The sequence below is a fragment of the Carcharhinus amblyrhynchos genome, chromosome 22, assembly GCF_965287045.1.
Source record: "Carcharhinus amblyrhynchos chromosome 22, sCarAmb.v2.hapA, whole genome shotgun sequence".
NCBI classification, from domain to species: Eukaryota; Metazoa; Chordata; class Chondrichthyes; order Carcharhiniformes; family Carcharhinidae; genus Carcharhinus; species Carcharhinus amblyrhynchos.
Window position 1 is genome coordinate 11,327,174 of NC_137345.1, and position 18,029 is coordinate 11,345,202.

At 38.9% G+C, this 18,029-nt stretch overlaps 1 protein-coding gene across 8 annotated transcripts in view; it reads right to left on the reverse strand.

The window, feature by feature from the left end:
• LOC145356891 (AMP deaminase 2-like) overlaps positions 1-18,029 on the reverse strand; it is a 147,188-nt gene that overhangs the window by 61,101 nt on the left and 68,058 nt on the right. For all 8 annotated transcript variants that reach the window (XM_080209866.1, XM_080209867.1, XM_080209864.1 and 5 more), the window contains exons 2-3: positions 7,416-7,549; positions 1,901-2,031 (exon numbers count right to left, since the gene is read on the reverse strand). In XM_080209866.1, the coding sequence (XP_080065992.1) occupies positions 1,901-2,031; positions 7,416-7,549 (265 nt within the window). The remainder of the gene's footprint in view (positions 1-1,900; positions 2,032-7,415; positions 7,550-18,029) is intronic.

Genomic DNA, 18,029 nt, shown 5'->3' on the forward strand with positions numbered 1-18,029 from the left:
GTCAACCTAGCTTCCCCCCTGTGACCTGATAGAATCTTCCAGCTAAGAGACATTTTTGAGCAACAGGCAGTCCTGAGACTTGAACCCATAACTCTGGCAGGAATACCCTATCTTAGCAGTAAAGGGCCACCTGAAGAAGGTCACCTAAAAAGAAATCAAAAAAGTTTTCAGTGCTGAGAATTCGGTTCCACCCACAATGGCATTTTATTAGAAAAGGGAGCCTGAAAAATGAATACAAAATTAAGGAAAAGCATGTAGAGATGGTATAGATCTAGAGCAGAACCTTACTCCTCCAATTGCAGTTATCTTATTCTTTGTCCAAGGCTTGCTTTCAACAAACAAGGCATTTTTAAAAAAAATTGATTTGGATTTTCAATTTGTTACACTTGTTGTAGCTCACATATACCATCTTACTGAGTATGCATTTGGTAAGCAAACAAGTAGTAAGTAGGATCAGTAACATTAAAAAAAAAATCAAGTTACTTTCAACACACGTCAGCTTGTGCAATAAATATTGAAACAACAAATGTGATTTTTAATTTCAGTGCTGTCAGCTGAGTATTATTTCCAGTCAAACCTCCACACAGTTTATCACACTAGATTTTTCAACTAATATGAAAAGTGCACAACTTCTATTATAATCAGCACTTTTCGTCTGAAAAGTTCAAAAGTACAAGTAAACTAATTCACTAGTTGTCAATGAGATAAGATGAAGTTGGTCAGTTTTTGCTCTTCCATTTAATATTAGCACCTGACTGATAAAGGTATACTTCACATTCACATGGGGTGGCATAGAAGCAAGTACTGCTGCTTCACAATGGCAGGGACCCAGGTTCAATTCCCGGCTTGGGTCACTGTCTGTGTGGAGTTTGCGCATTTTTCCTGTGTCTGCACGGGTTTCCTCCGGGTGCTCCAGTTTCCTCCCACATTCTGAATGGCTTGCTGGTTAGGTGCATTGACCCGAAGAGATGGTGGACTGTAATGACTAGGGGAATTTCGTAGTAACTTCATTGCAGTGTTAATGTAAGCCTTACTTGTGACTAATAAATCAATAAACTTTAAAAAATTAATAGCCATTATTAAATGAAAACTTGGAAAAATATTCCAAAATCATTCCTTAATGACTTGATTCTTTTCCAAGAGGGAATATGTTAATAGGATCAAAGTTAGTTGGTGAAGCCAGAACCTTTTTTGAGTTTATTGATTTGTTCAGTCTCAGCTCTCTTCGCATACAACCCAGTGTCCAGCCATCCCCTATCAAATATGCTCAAAGATGATTAATGCCAACCACCTGTTTCCCTTGGCTGTAACAATGTAATTGACAATAACAAAGCTTAATAATGTAAGTGACAAGACATTAACACTTCGTGAAAATCCAGTGAGAAATCAAAGTCATTCCGGTGATCCATAAATAAAGGGAAAATGAAAAACAGAATTAATTAGTCGGGCTGTGCCAATTAACTCCAACGACTAACTGGTACAACATATCAACTAATAGGTGTCAAGCAAAGTGGACCTGGATTTTACTCATATTTCATGCAATTCTTTCGCATGAAATATCCACTAACATGTAAGCAGTCATAGAACAACTAAAGAGCAGACAAAGGCATAGTGAAACATTCCTTCCGCTCTGCCCTGTTTTAATCCTGATGTCTGAACTATTAAAACATGTATATTTTCCATACCCATTCTCCCTTATCTAACAATTAACTTTCTTAAAACCTGAGTTTGATCACCATTATCACCTCCTATTCTTCGAGCATGGGTTTCCTGGGGCGTATCCATACCCATCTCCCAGTTGAAACAAACTGGACAACACTCTTGCTGTTCATGTTTTCTGTTGGAGCAAACTAATTAAAAAAGCCTGAAGCCTCAGGTTTTGTACAATAGTTCAGTTTACCTCACATCCTGGCTGATTTGGCGTTCCAAACGTTGCCGTCTCTCCTCCAACTGTTCGATGGGACTCTCCTCTGGAAATTCATAAGGAGCAGTTCTCATGTCACTTTCTGTCAGAGATCGGGTAAACAGCTCCTGAGGCAATAAAAATGGGATGAGAAAGAAATTAAAATAATTCTTCATCCTAAATTAGATGCACCTGAAATTAGAAGGATAATAATTATTCATACAGGACATGAATAATTTTGGAAGGGTGTGGATATATTAGAAAATGTGGATATATTAGACCTTCATATTTGTGCACACATCAAAAAGGGTCAGAACAGACGTAGAATGCAATGTTGACTTCATTGAATTGAAGCCAACAAATTTATGTTTAGGGACAATATTTCATTTCTGAAACAGGAACATATTTTAAAAATTATACATCTAACTATGGAAGGATCAAAGCTTGTCCCAGGAAACCCATGCACAAGAAGAATAGGAGGTGTTAATGGTGGTCAAACTCAGGTTTTAAGTAAGTTAATTGTTGGACAATAGAAAGAATAATGGAACCAGGGAATTCAGTGATATGGAAATCAAAACTGATACTCTCACTATTATACAAATTCATACAGTATTATACAGTTCAGTGGTATTTATAACCTTTGGTCAGATGGAAGACAAAACATGAACATTATTTGATGAGTAAATTACAATGTGTTTTCTCCATAACTTATTACTTTGGTGCTAAAATTTCTCAGGCTCCTTTACAAAACATCTCAGATACAGATTGAGTTTGATGCAATAGAAGTTTTTCCTTGATTCGGTTTTTCCTTGCACGGGTTTTTGCTGCCAATGGCTCAGAATTAGTTGGAGTGAGACATCTTACAGCACGCATAGATAGGTAGCTGTTTCTCCTTAACCTTTGTATAGAAAGGGCAATGCTAGGAGTGCAAATTGATAACTGTACAGTCCCAACCTCTTCTCATAAGAAAATGCTTCCATACACAGGATCAACTTAGCAAACCTTCTCTGGACTGCCTCCAATGCCAGTTTATCCTTCCTCACATAAGGTGATTAATGTAGGTGTAGTCTAACTAGTGCTTTGTATCGTTTTAGCAAGATTTCCCCAATTTTATACTCCATATCCTTTGAAGTAAAGGTTAACAACTCATTTGCTTTCCCTGTTATAAAAATTAATTGTCTGAGAAGTAATGCAGAGGTAAAGGGTTCCCTCAGCCTTTTTACTAAATTACATAATGCTTTCCTGTCTTCTTACTGTGTCCTTTCAATTTCAAGACAGCCATCATCCACCCTCTCCCCAAAAGAATCCTCCTTGTGATCCCTCTATCTTCTTCCAGTAACTGTCCCATCTCTTGCTTGTCGCCGTCTCCAGTCTTTGAACTGTTATAAAAATTAATTGTCTGAGAAGTAATGCAGAGGTAAAGGGATTAGGAAAAGTTGCAGAGGGGTACAGCTGGATGTCGTAAGTGTCCAACGCCATATCTGAGGTTAAAGAGGACACATGGGGAGATAGCTACAAAGAACTTGTGATAAACAAGGGAAATGTTGGTGCTACAGGCTAGGCAGAGATCTGACTGTAGGGAATCAAAGTAATGGAGTAAGGTAAAACACTGAGATGACAAGTTTAAAGACTGGAGATAGCGACGAGCTAGAGATGGGACAGTTACTGGAAGAAGATAGAGGGATCACAAGGAGGATTCTTTTGGGGAGAGGGTGGATGATGGCTGTCTTGAAATCGAAAGGACACAGTGAGAAGACAGGAAAGCATTATGTCATTTAATAAAAAGGCTGAGGGAATGGGGGCGGGGGGGTAGGTGGTGAAAGAAAACAGGACCACCCCAATTGCCTGTGAAAGATATCATTGCATTTGTGCAGTTACTGAACTGTTCCTTGAGGAACAGATTAAATTTCTGTGAACCCAGTGATGACATTGACAGGAGTGAGGTTGATTAGATAAAATATTAAACAGAGATCTTGTCACCCCATCCAGGTGTATGAGAAAGATCACACAGGCAGATTTTTAGGAGAGAGGGGGAGGTAGAGCAGTTTAGGATATGAATTCTAGACTTAGTGACCTTGGCAGCTGCAAACAGGGGTGCCAATGATGATGCAATTAAAATCAGAGATGTACAAATAGGTCAAAGTTTGAGGAAAGCAGATATTTTGCAAGGACTGAAGGTGATTAGGGAGACAGGGAGGACTAGTACCTTGGAGGATTTGGTAACTAGAATGTGAATTTTAAAACTGAGGCACTGCTCGACCAGTTACCGATGTAGGACAGCAAGCACTGGGAAGATGATTTAACAAGGAATGGTACAAGGTAGGATCTAGAAACCTTACACTGCAGAAGGGGGCCATTCGGTCCATCGAGTCTGCACCGACAACAATCCCACCTAGGCCGTATCCCCGCTTAGTTATCCTGCTAATCCCTCCAGCCTATCACATCCCAGGAAACAAAGGATTAATTTAGCACATCCAATCAATCTAACCTGCACATCTTTGGACTGTGGGAGGAAACCGGAGGAAACCCACGCAAACACAGGGAGAATCTGCAAACTCCACACAGACATTGACCCAAGTCGGAAATCGAACCCAGGTCTCTGGTGCTGTGAGGCAGCAGTGTGCCACCGGGCCACCCATCCCATTGGGCCAACAGGGTTTTGGATAAGTTTAAGTTTATGGAGGATGGGGATTGGAGACCCATGAGTTCTTTGGAATCATCAAATCTGGAGGTAAACTAAGGGCTGGATGAGGATTTCAACAGGTCAAGGGCGGAGTTATAGATGTGGAAACAGGCAACCTTAATGATGTAATTGATACATGAATGGAAGCTCATCTCAGAGTGACACACCAAGGTTATGGACAGTCTGGTTCCACCTCTGGCAACTGATGGAAGGATAGAGTTGTTAGCGAGGGAATGGAATTTGCGGTAAAGACCAAAGACAACAGCTGGATAAACTAAATTAAGATAAATTAGTTAAATAAATTTCAGCTCATTTATTAGTGGATGTTGGAAAAATAGTTAGACAATACAGGTAGTAGAGGGATTGAGACAGACAGTGGTGAAAGAGCTGGTATCATCGGCACGTGGAAAGTTACACAGAACTTTAAGAAGATGTCTCTATGGCAAAGTATATGGTTGAGAAAGAGGAGGGGACCAAAAACAGATACCTGGGGGACTCCAGAGAGAACAGCACAAGAGCGGGGAAAAAGGCCATTGCAGGAGATTCTCCAGCATAGATAAGAATGGAAGACGATGAGGTGCAACTCTACCTGACGATGCTAGAGAACTTTCAAGAGCGATCAACTGAATAAAATGATATATTCAAGTAAAAAAGGACAAGAATAGATAACTTACCACTGTTACAATTGGACAGGCCGTGATTTGTGACTTTGATAAGAAACCTTCCAGTATTTTGACACAGGTAGAAATCTGACTTAAGGGATTCACACATGGAGGTTCAGAAAAGATGGGCACAAAACAAATAGCATGGAGTACTTAAAAATTAAAAAAATATTTTAAAAGCAGATTTAGGTTTTGCTATTGATGGAATAAAAGTCAGAGCGTTAGTTCTGAAAATGTAAACAAACAAGAGAGCACTCAGTAGACTGCATATATCTGCCACCCTCTCAACATATTTTAGAATTACAGCTCTTGAGGTTTTTCAACCAGGTCTGTAACAAAAATGCTGAGAATTTCATCTCACAGAGGAGGTTTTACATCCAACAATCTGCCCCGAAAACTCTGCACATATTTTGATAGCATTGTGAAAAGTTCCCCAAGTGGCCTCGCAGGTGGAGGAGGTGGTCAAGAAGGCGTATGGTGTACTGGCCTTCATAAATCGAGGGATTGAGTTTAGGAGTCGGGAGGTAATGCTGCAACTTTATAAGACCCTTGTCAGGCCTCATTTGGAGTACTGTGCACAGTTCTGGTCGCCTCACTATAGGAAAGACGTAGAAGCTATTGAAAGGGTACAGAGGAGATTTACAAGGATGTTGCCTGGACTGGGAGTTAGGTTGAGGGAACTGGGTCTCTTTTCCCTGGAGAGACGTAGGTTGAGAGGCGACCTGATAGAGGTTTATAAAATGTTGAGAGGAATAGATAGGGTGGATTCTCAGAGGCTATTTTCCCGGGTTGAAATGGTCGCTACGAGAGGACACAGGTTTAAGGTGCGGGGAGGAAAGTACAGAAGTGATGTTAGGGGTAAGTTTTTCACTCAGAGGGTGGTGAGTGAATGGAATCGGCTGCCGTCAGTGGTGGTGGAGGTGAACTCGCTGGGGTCTTTTAAAAGACTTCTGGATGAGTATATGGGGTTTTATGGGATTGGGGGTTATAGATAGGTGTTGATGTGATCGGCGCAACTCGTGGGCCGAAGGGCCTGTTTGTGCTGTAGTGTTCTATGTTCTAAGTGGCTGAGACAATTCACAACACACTAAAACAACTCACAACATTCTTAAAATAGTCAAACTATTCTAGCTCACAATGCCAACAGATCCTCTAAAAAGATTCCAGGAACAAGATCCACATAGTTGAGAAAAATTAATGAGTTCCTCCTTGGTCTATATGCTGTGCACCAAGTTTTGTTGAAATCTTTCCATTTGCAGTAACACAAGACAGCTCCTTGTTGCTATCTCTGTCTGTCATATGGGAGTCATGATGTGGGTATGCCAGCGTTGGACTGGCGTAAACACAGTAAAAAGTCTGACAACACCAGGTTTTAGTCCAACCGATTTATTTGATAATAGACTCACAAGCTTTCGGGGTTAGTCCCTTCGTCAGGTGAATGGAGAGTTCTGGCCTCAGACAGAGCATATAAAGCACAGACAGTTTAGAGATTACTGATTAGAATTCTAATTCTGTGCTTTATATGTTCTGTCTGAGGCCAGAACTCTCCATTCACCTGACGAAGGGACTAACCCCGAAAGCTTGTGAGTCTATTATCAAATAAATCGGTTGGACTAAAACCTGGTGTTGTCAGACTTTTTACTGTCATATGGGAGAGCAGGGCTCATTCCTGACAGGGAGCTACAAAGTTTGCCGACCATAGGGACTTTTTAAGAGCAGCACAGTGACACAGTGGTTAGCACCGCTGCCTCACAGCACCAGGGACCTGGGTTCAAATCCCGGCTTGGGTCCCCATCTGTGTGGAGTTTGCACATTCTCCGTGTCTGCATGAGTTTCCTCCAGGTGCTTCGGTTCCTCCCACAGTCCAAAGGTGTGTGGGTTAGGTTGATTGGCCATGCCAAATGGACCTTAGTGTCATGCAGGTCAGCAGGGCAAACACATGAAGTTCTGGGGATAGGACTTGAGTGGGATTGTTGTTGATGCAAGCTCAATGGGCTGAATGACCTTCTGCACAGTAGGGATTCTGTAATTAGTTTTTGAAATATATTGTTAGCAGACAGATTGACAGAGGTGAAAACATTATCTTCAGCCACCTTTAAATGGTGGAGGCAGAAAGCAGCATACAATAAAATTAGAGAAGTCTTGGTTGCTGAAAGGTATCACTCACCTCTGCGATCTCCTTATACTTTCCATCCATGGATGTGGGAAGATGAATAGGAAAAGATTTGAGTGAGAGTGGGGTTCCAGGAAGTGACTGAGAGCAATGGATTTGCTTCAGAGTCCCTGTCTTGTTGTGCACATCTGTGTGAGCAAAGAGATTTTGATCAAAGGTTTGTAGTTGTCTCTCATCTCCAAAACAAATTAAAAGGATATAATTAGAATGAAATATGAATAAAACACAATATATCTCATCATTCATTCAAATTGTCTAGGTAACCACTTCCTCTAGCAGAGCTAATGAAAAATCATAAATTTTAGTGACTTCAAAATAGCCTCCAATAGTCAAATTTCACGTCAGTAAATGATAAATAATTACCATTTACCGATCTCTGGACAAAGTGGTGCATCTTTCAGTTGCACGCTACCCTCTGAATCACAATGCTGTAGATTCAAATCCCAATGGAGTTGTGCACAAAAATCATAGCTGATACTCCAGTGCAACACTGACAGAGTTATGCACGGTCAGAGGTGCCATCTTTCGGATGAAATGATAAAGAGAGGACCTGCTTGCCCTCTCAAATAGACTTAAAATGTCCCATAGCATAATTTTGCAGAATTATCATCCTTGGTGGCAAAGTTTCTCTCTCAATCAACACATTAAAACAGATGAGCTGATTATTATTGCATTGTTGTTTGTCGGAGCTTACTGTGCACAAATAAACTGTATTTCAGTACAACAGTAGTGTCTACACTTCTTTACTTGTAAAGCACTTTTGAGTCATCTGGTGGTCATGAGAAGGCACTGTGTAAATAAAAGTCTTTCTTTCGACCATTAAGGTTGAAAAAGATTCATGCATTACCAAATATTCTAAAATGAAAAAGTGAAATATTTTTCAAACATATGCTTAATGATTGACAGAAATAAACTACTATGACCAAAGTTCTGTCAATAAATCTCTTAACAAAAAGGGCATCTTATCTTTGTAAAAAGTCTGACAGCACCAGGTTTTTTTTTTACAGACTTTTTACTGTGTTTACCCCAGTCCAACGCCGGCATATCCACATCATCTTATCTTTCCCAGCAATGCTATTTCACGATTCCTCAGCTCACATACAATGGCCTGAATCTGATGTGTCTTATCACACTTTGTTGTCAGAATTTAGGAGCAGAAATGGCATTAGTAAATAGATATGCAAGACTTTAAATAAGGTCAGTTGATGAATGCAATGAATAAGGTGGGACTTCATGAAAAAATAGATCTATTCAACATGACAGAAATAGTACCAAAACTGGCCTCATTGCCCCTGCGATACATGAAGCAGGGAAACGGTAATCTAGTATATCTATTGAATTCTGCTGGTACACACACATCTGTGGATATGAACACGATCTATCCTGATTTCCTGATCCCAGCCCCATCCTTAACATCATGCCAACATTCATTGTCTGGACTTATCCTTGTTAAAGGATGGCTGACTGTTACCCATGAACTACATACAGCACAAATAATTACTCTCTCTCTCTCATCATCTGGTGGTCATAAAAGGCACTATGTAAATAGAAGTCTTTCTTTTAAACATTAAAAGGTAGAAAAAGATTCATGCATTATCAAGTATTCCAAATGAAAGACATGGGACTTATTTTTAAAAGCATGACCCACATCTAAGTCCCCAGTGGAGGCAAGATAATATCACTGGTGAATATTTTCTAAATAGGTTTTATTTATTTCACTGCCAATGTTAATTAATCTCCTGTACAGCAGCAGGGGCTGAAGCCCAGGTTTAAAGCCATGATTCTGTAAGTTGGATTATGAGAATTCTTCCAAGTCTTACATTCAGTCATAACCATGACTAATGACGAGTATTACAAGTGGACTTGGTGATCAGCTCACCAGCCTATTCATTCTAGTCACCATATGCAACCTCTCTCTCATGAACTTGATCCTACTTGTTGGCTGCAACTGCTGTCAGCAATACTTGCTACTAATTGAGTTAAATGTATTCTTTATGAAATTGCATGCTGCCTTAAGACATTAATTAATCAAAAAAGAGTTAATAAATGCATTAAAAGAGAGAGTACAAAGGAATTCATGCAGATATGTTCATCACATATCAAAGAGCAGCTTAAACTCTAACTTCACAAGGACTCAATGAGTTCTTAGAAATGTATTTACTGATGCGATAAATACCAAACATGCAATTAAAAATGCTTGTTTGTTTTTATATTACACCGAGTAGAGATCTTCAGCTGCTGTTTGGGATACATAAAAGCTAGAAAATAGTGACTGAAAACATCTGAGGAAGTAGATATTTTTCTGCTGTTGAGTAACATTGCTGATGCAAATTGTCAAGCATTTATTTAGTTAACCTTTATGAAAAAAAAAATTAAAAATAATGCTAACATTTTGAAAATGTGTCATCTTTCCCCAAAATATATCCTCCTGTTGCACTGATAGGATATCATACATAGACTCTTATAAGGTAGTAGCAGCAGCTTGGGTTTCCGCCAGCCAGAATCCGGACTCAAGTTTTAACCACCTCCCTAAAGAATAAGTGATCAAGCTTCAGATCAAGCCCAAGATGAGGTGCAATGCCTTTTCTTAATCAGCTTGAATTTTGCATGTTTTTCTTGAGGGGACATGAATTAGATTCAATTTAAACTTTTTCTGAGGCAAAAAGGATATGGATTAAGGGCTTGTCCTGTCCACTCTGCACACTGGTTTTGTAACTTTACAAAAATAATACATTTTTTTAAATAAAACTTTTAACACAATAAGAACTCGCCATTTGGAATCATTACAGTGGAGGAGATAGATCAGAATTACTCCTTGAAATGGTTTGGTGTAGATTTCTCCATTATCTTAAGATGAATAGGCCAGTTGCCAAAAACCTCTGGGGTCAAAAGTTTCAGCCCAGGAAAAAAAAATTCTTCAATTCAAAAAGATTAAAATATTTGGATAATCAGATAGAAGTATGGTCATAAACATCCCTTGGATGCTGAAGCCAGGAGAAGTAGTAGGGAAACTGACATGACCACTGGTTACGACTTTGATATGAAAGTGCTTCACAGCACCCCGTGTTCCTTCAGTTTCAACTGATGGATACTCTGATTTTGTGGAAGCACTCAAGGCTGAATAGAAACTTTCTACAAGGAAGGAGGTAAATATTTAGAAGGGGAAAAAATTGCAGGGACCTGGAGAGAAAGCATAGTGGGTCTAACTGGATAGCTTTTTCAAACAACTGGCATAGGGAGGAAATGCTGAGTGGCTTCTTTCCATGTTGCACGATAACAGGTATTTGATGTGCTTGAAAACTTATGTTCAACATTCTCCAAAGCCATGCCACTGAAAAATCTCCACCCAGATAATTTGTTTGCCCAGTAGTCTATTTACTCATCAGCATTTTGTCCTCCAACATAAATTTATTCTTCATGACCAAAATACATTCATGAAAAAATGATTCCCATCAACACTTCAGCCAACCTTTTGAATTACATTTACATGTGGCTGCAACTGTGGGAAAAGGGTGCCATGAGGGTAGAAGGGCTGCGAGCCAACAAAAAAGACACAAATGTTGCTCTGCTTTCTCTCTCTACAGACCATCTGCCATTATACTGCTGCAGTGGCACAATTCAGCAGCTGCAATCATTTATTATTGATCCAACTGACTATATTTAGCAAGAGAATTCTTACAAGTCTTCAGCAAAGCCACGTGTCTGAGATCCTGGTGCAATCAAGACAAACTGTCAAGGCACATGAAGCTGAGTTGAGTTACAGCCATGTGTAAATGTCAAAGAAAGTTACAACTAGTACTTACCAGGCTAAGTTAATGAACAATTAATGTGCAAAAGCAGCAATTTCATAAAACTCAGGAGGAAACTGAGGAAGAGCTGATGCTTTTGCACGTTTTCAGTAACTTGGTGATTATCAATTTATGGGATATTCCTCGCCACAAGTTGTTGGGTGATTGGCATCTTAATAATAGTGAGAGCTTTAAATTTGCCTTTATATTGACAAAATCTGGGCTATTAATTGGATAAGATTGTTCATAAAAGCTTCTGTCATAAATAGCACTGAAATAGATTTGAAAATAGCTGAGGTACTTGCCGAAAAAGAAACCAGGCTGTCTGACACATTTTTTGGGAAGATATCTCTTGCAATACATTGTTGAATGTCCAGCCACTTCTCATCAGCTTTTTTACAAAGCAAACAAATCAAAGGTACAGGCTGAGACTAGCTCATGCTTTGATAGGCAGACTACTTCTATAATCTATGGTCTTGGAACAGAAAGACTTCTCATCGTTCAAGTAATATTTCACAGGCAAAGTGCTTCCTACAGACCACCCAATATCATAACCACAAACCATCACCAAGGAGATTTTCAAATGGTTTCACTGAACTGTACCAATGACTCAACTCCAAGTCTGCCAAATTCCCCACTTGGAGAAACTGTTCTATTAAAAAAGGAGGGGAAACTGGTTGAGTGACATTGTCGAATTAGTTTTTGGTACTATTGCGACCATCAGGAAAACAGCACTAGCAAAAGGTATGGGATAGGCAGAGCAACCCATTGTCCTGTCTGCACAAAGCGTGCCCACCAACAAGGGAATGAGAGTGATTCATACTTTCACAACTGACATCAAATACAGCATATGAAAAACATAGCTTTTAAAATAGTTTCATCAAGTAAATTAAAACAAAAAGTCACACAACCAACAAAATTTGTCCCATCATCTCAGATAAGCTCACAGTATTATTAGATTTTGGCTAGTACAACTACTAGATGTAATTATAGGAAAATTGAGAAAATATAATACATTGAATTAAACCAAAATAAACTGAAATGCAATGGGGGTAATGTAGAGTGCAAGAAAAGCCAGCAGCTGTGCTCATGATCTCTGATATATATTTAAACACAAAGCAAAGGGAAGCGAGAAGATACTGTAAGCACAAAATTGATAATATATCACAGATGTCAACTGACAATCCTGTTGGTTCCCTTGCCATTTTCCACATCAAAATGCCTTAATCCCTTATCTAATTGGGATTTCCAAAGTTTTGATTTATAGCACTTGTCCCCATTAAATAACAGCTCCTTATTAATAAAACCTGGGTTTTCTATGTTAAAATGTAACTTTAAAATTGTGAATAAATTTTTACAATTACTAGATTCTAGTTGGTGATGTTTGCAATCAACCAGGAAGTGCACCATTAAGAAGTGGGGCTGGTGTCAGTTTGTAGAGTGTGGAGTATGTTCCAGCTGGGACTGATGTGGCGATCCGGCGTTAAAGGTAGTGACTTTTTCTACCAAATAAACCTGTTGGACTTTAACCTGGTGTTGCAAGACTTCTTCCAGTAGGGACCATCGGGATTTCAGGGGAGCACGTAGGGTTTATTTTGAGGGAGATCCATAAGTGACCCAAGTGGTGAAATCCTAGATTTTAACCTTTCGCGGAAAATCTGGATAACCTTCAAACCCTTGAGGATAGGCCAGCGAAGATGTGGCCACTTGCTCCATTAGCGGAACACAAGGAACAGATAAAGTTGTGACTGTGGTCACCCAAGTCAGACTACTGCCTACATATCGAATCCCTGACAATATCACAATCATTCACACTGCATCAGCTGAAGCTGTTGAATGGATCGTTAACCTTGGCACCAAATGAGAACTGCTTCCCCAGCCATGTGAATAAAAATGAATAGCACAGTATCATACCTTCAATCTCAGGGTAACTAGGATCTCCTCATTAGAAAATGAAGTCAGGAGTTCTCAAATTTTACATTAAGAACTTAAACAATTCACTTATACAAGTCTACAATATACCTCCCAAAAATGCTGCACCTCTGATTTGTCCCAGCCTTAGAGATAATTCTGCATAGTCCATTACAGGACTCTTTTGAGCTGTGACTGAAGCTGTGCACTTTCCCTCTACCTTCCCATTCCATACTCTGACTGGGTACACTCTAGCCTGAGCTCAACTCTTGTCAGTCTGTCCTGAGGGGGACCACACGGAGAGACACAATGTCCCAGTCCCCAATTCTACTACTCTAAAGTACCACCTCCTCAAACACTGCCAGAATCCTCAGCATAATGCCAAACCCTGCTGATTGCTGCCAACAGATTGAGTGTTGCTTAAATCACAGACCCACCTCATTTCTTAACACCAGCCACAGACTAAGTATCGGTTATTCAAATACCAGATATTATCTCAGATGCTGCAAGATTCCAGGTACCCTCTCAAAAGACCTTGGATTCCTGCTCTTACTAATGCAGTCCATACAACATGCATGATTGGTGGCACTGACAAGATCTACTCCTCTACCCGAGTGCAAGCAAACAACAGAATGCTATCTTTCTGTTGTTGTGCCTTAGCACACCAACTCCACTTGGCGCCCATAACCTAGCCTTTACTAAACTTAAAATATAAAATTACAGTATGACAGTTACAGGAAAATGGTGGAAAGAGGGTGTAGACAAGAAGAGCACAAGGAGGAAAGGCTGGTGAAAGACAGCATGCTTGTGAGAGAGAGAGAGAGAGAAGGGGAGAGAAAGAGGGAGGTGGGGGGGGGAAAAGAGAGAGAAAAAAAAGGTGGGGGGGGGGAAGGGACAAGCAATCGAGAAGTATTTGTAAACTTGTTTGACTCATATCATAGGATATATAAGTATTTTTATGTTTGTGTTGGCAGGACTGAAATTGTGCATCAATAATTTACTGAAAATTCTCAGTTCAAAAGACTAAATTGCTTTAAGTTATTTCACAAATGTTTCCATGATCATTGAAAACATTTTCAGCTTGCCTGCCCACAAAACTCATTGCTTTTTCATTATTGGCAACAAGACAGACTTCAGGCACCATCGCCAACCATGTCATACATATCTGGAACTTTCTCTAGCAATCAACCACTGAATGGAAATCAGCTTTCATCTGGGTCAATATGTTTAATGTTTCAACATTTATCACTTCTACCCAAATGAACAACATCTTGTCTGATTCATTGAGTAACACCAGGGGAAATGAACCCACAAAAGGTAAAAAGGTGGCAAGTAAGAATAGTACACATCTTGATATAGACATCCAAATTGTGCAAAGCAAGGCACAGATATTTCTTCTTTGCTCACAGAAGCAATTCCTGACCATAGGCTTACAAAAGTTTTCAGTCTTATTAAAAATAAACATCCAAACCATAAGATACTAAGGACAGCCATGCTGCAGATCGTAATCCAATACCATATACAATGCAGAGTTTTCTCTAAGATTTCAAGGTCAATTTTACAAGATGATTTTTCCATTTTCAAAATGGAACCAGCAGTTCACTTCAATCGGTTAAGGAACAAGAGAAAAGATAAATTGATTTATTTATGTGGTGTGGAAAATACAATACTCAATGCACTTCCTGAAAGAGTGGTGTAAGCAGTGTTAGGTACCAGCCCAGGAACTCCAAGATATATTTTGAGGTTAGCCTAGACCCCAACTTTTACTTTGACTTTAGGGAGAGCACGTCCAGGTACGATTCATTCCAGGTAATGATCCACGAGGAAACTTTGTTCAAAACTTTATTTAAGAACACAGTTAGAATACAACTTTTACCAATTAAAATACTTAAGAATTGTACTTTGTCATGTTTAACAGCTATCCATCTCTATTGTTGCAATTTAGCAGTATCCCCCACAGACATAATCTCTTCTTCAGAACTAGTTAGCACCAAAAGCAGATATGCATATGTGGATGCTAGATTTTCAGCCTTTTAACACCTCTGGAAGGAGATCCAGACAGCCACCTGTCTTCTGACTCTCATGCAGCAGAATCTCAGAGAAACAAACCTAGTCTCTGGCAGATCCAGCCTTTAGACTTCAGAGACAAACATATTTCTGCTATTTTCAAATCTAAACAGAACTAAGCTTGAGTTCTCTATGAAAGCCAATTCTACCCAGCCACCTGATATTACTGTCAATTAACATAATCAAGTCCTGCTCTGCAAATCCCTAGGGGAAAATCGCTAAAATCATCAGAATAGCATTCATTCAGATTAAAACAAACAAACAAACAAACATTCTAGCAACTAGGGGTAATTATGCTGCTGCAGTTACAATAGAGGATACTGATTATAGACCCAGCAGCACCAATAATAAAAAAAATTGCTAAAACAAATTCTACATAAGAAACATGTCAAATACATTTCTTAAAAGGTACAGTATCGTCACAGCAGATACAAAGGTAACTTTAGTTCATATCCCGTTCCTTTTTCTTAGAGAGAAAGATTTGTCAAGTTAGGGGAAAAGAGCAGAGAAGCAGCAGGATTAAGTCCTTCTAAGAGCCAGCACAGCACAATAGGACAAAATGTTCTTCCTGTGTGGTATCACTGTCGAAGTTGTGTGTGTGGGAAATTAAATATTTCCTTTCATCAAATTATCACACCATAATATTTTTAACATTCTCAAAGTGGTCAGTCTCTTGCACCTTTTGCATCCTCAAGGTATCTCAGGCAGCCCAGTGACAATTCACATCAAGGTTGCCAACTTCAGGAACTGAAGTATTTGAAGAATTGAGAGTTCAAATTACCTGCAATGAATTAGGCTGACAAATGGGTGTTGCAATTAATGAAACCTCCTCCCTCGATTCAAATTGGTTATGTTCCTGAGTTGAATAAAAGTCCAGTGGTTTCTTAAATCGCAAACAAGCTCCCTCGTATTTACCAAGCACTACAACCAATTGGGGATCACCTCCTCATGCAATCTTTCTATTAACTCTCATGCAGAGACTACCAGATCTCCAGTGCACCTGGAAACAATGCCTCTAACATGGCTTAACAGGTAAACTGACCACAGACAAATCTGCTTCCTTCTAAAATGGGGATGTTCTGTCAATCTAGCCAATTTATCTGGGTTACCAAGCTACAGTTTCATTCAGTACAGATAAAATTTCAAAACACAGGTATGTAGCAAATACTGTAACCAATACAGTCCAGTAATTTGATCACTTTCTGTGAAAATAGGTTATGTTATCCTGCTAGCCTGGATGACAAATTATCACAAAGATTGAAAAAGAAAGCTTGCAACTATTGAATATTATTTCAGAATCTCCTGATACAGTATGCAATATTCAGTAGTACTGTATTTATTCATAATTTCTAACTTTTCCTCTCCTGATAAATTGGAGCTTCAAAATTAGGAGAATTGTATTCAGAGTCTGAGACAGACTTGAATCTGTTCTAATACTGGATAAAAGCAAATTACTGCAGATGCTGGAAACTGAAATCAAAAGAGAAAACGATAGAAAATCTCAGCATCTGTAAGGAGAGAGAAGAGCTGACGTTTCAAGTCCAGATGACCCTAGTTGGATCTGTTCTATTTGATTAAATAGTTTCCACATCATGGAAAACTATTCCCATTACAAAACGAGCAGTTTTGAAACATTACTCCAATCTCACCGGCAATCTGCTCAGTCTGACAGGATCACAATTTCATGATCATTTACTTAGCCCTGAGCCAATACCTTACGGCTCCATGCAGCAAATCACTGTTCAGCACCGCAGGTGTTCAACAGCCAACTTAAAACATAAACTACAATTTCAAAAGTGAATATTTCAAGCCACAATAATGATTCATAAACTTTGCGTCTGATTGCTAGTTTTACGGATTAAATTAACAAATCATAAAAATACTAGGAATGTTGGTGGGCAGGGAGGTTATAGTCCAAGGTTGGATGGAAGGGGTGTGCAATTTTTAAAATGGAATTGTTAAATGATATAAAAACCATACAGGTTTTCAAACGATTTGCAGATGGAAATTATGCTTCATCAGTAGATCCTAATACCTCCAGATATCCAAGCTAAATTGACAGATGACTGTTACGTTTCATTTTTTGCCTATATTTTATTTGTTAAAGTGCTTATATTGTTGTCTTTGCACCCAAAAATGTTCATTTAGCAGCTAACATGAGTCACAATAAATTAGCTGTGCTCCATATGGATGGCTTGGCTGGAAATATTTTCTTTTCTTGAAACAGGTTTCTTTATAAAGAATTAAATGTCAATATGTAAAAAAAAATAAATTTACAGGCTTAAGGACATTTTCATTCCTAATTCACAGTAGCTCTCATATCAGGAGATGAAAATATATTGTGTGGAGTTAGTAATTTGAAATGCCATCTGTTGTTTTATAAATTACTTACGTAAAATGAAATGTTAAAAATGTAAAGATCAGATTGGAATTACAGACACCCTAAGTGACTGGTGGAATATTGTACTCCAGTCAGAAGTTTCATACAATTAAATGGGACACTCAAAAAAGTTGGCATAACTGCAGAACGATAGCAGAGTAGCTGTAATAAATATTGCTAGAATTAAAGGAAACATAGGTTTTCACATCCTCAATCTCAAAAGTAGCTATAAATATCAAGTTTGCTATACATTTATGCATGTTATAGTCATTATCTAACAGAATGACCCACCATGAATCAAATACATACCACATGGTAGCAAGGTGAAAACATTTAACAGCAATAAAATCAGAAACAAGATATTTTATTATATTTGACTGCATTTCAAGAAAGAAAAGTAGCAATTTCAGTAAAACAATTCTAAAAAGGTATCACTAACTAAATTATATAAACTCTCCAACA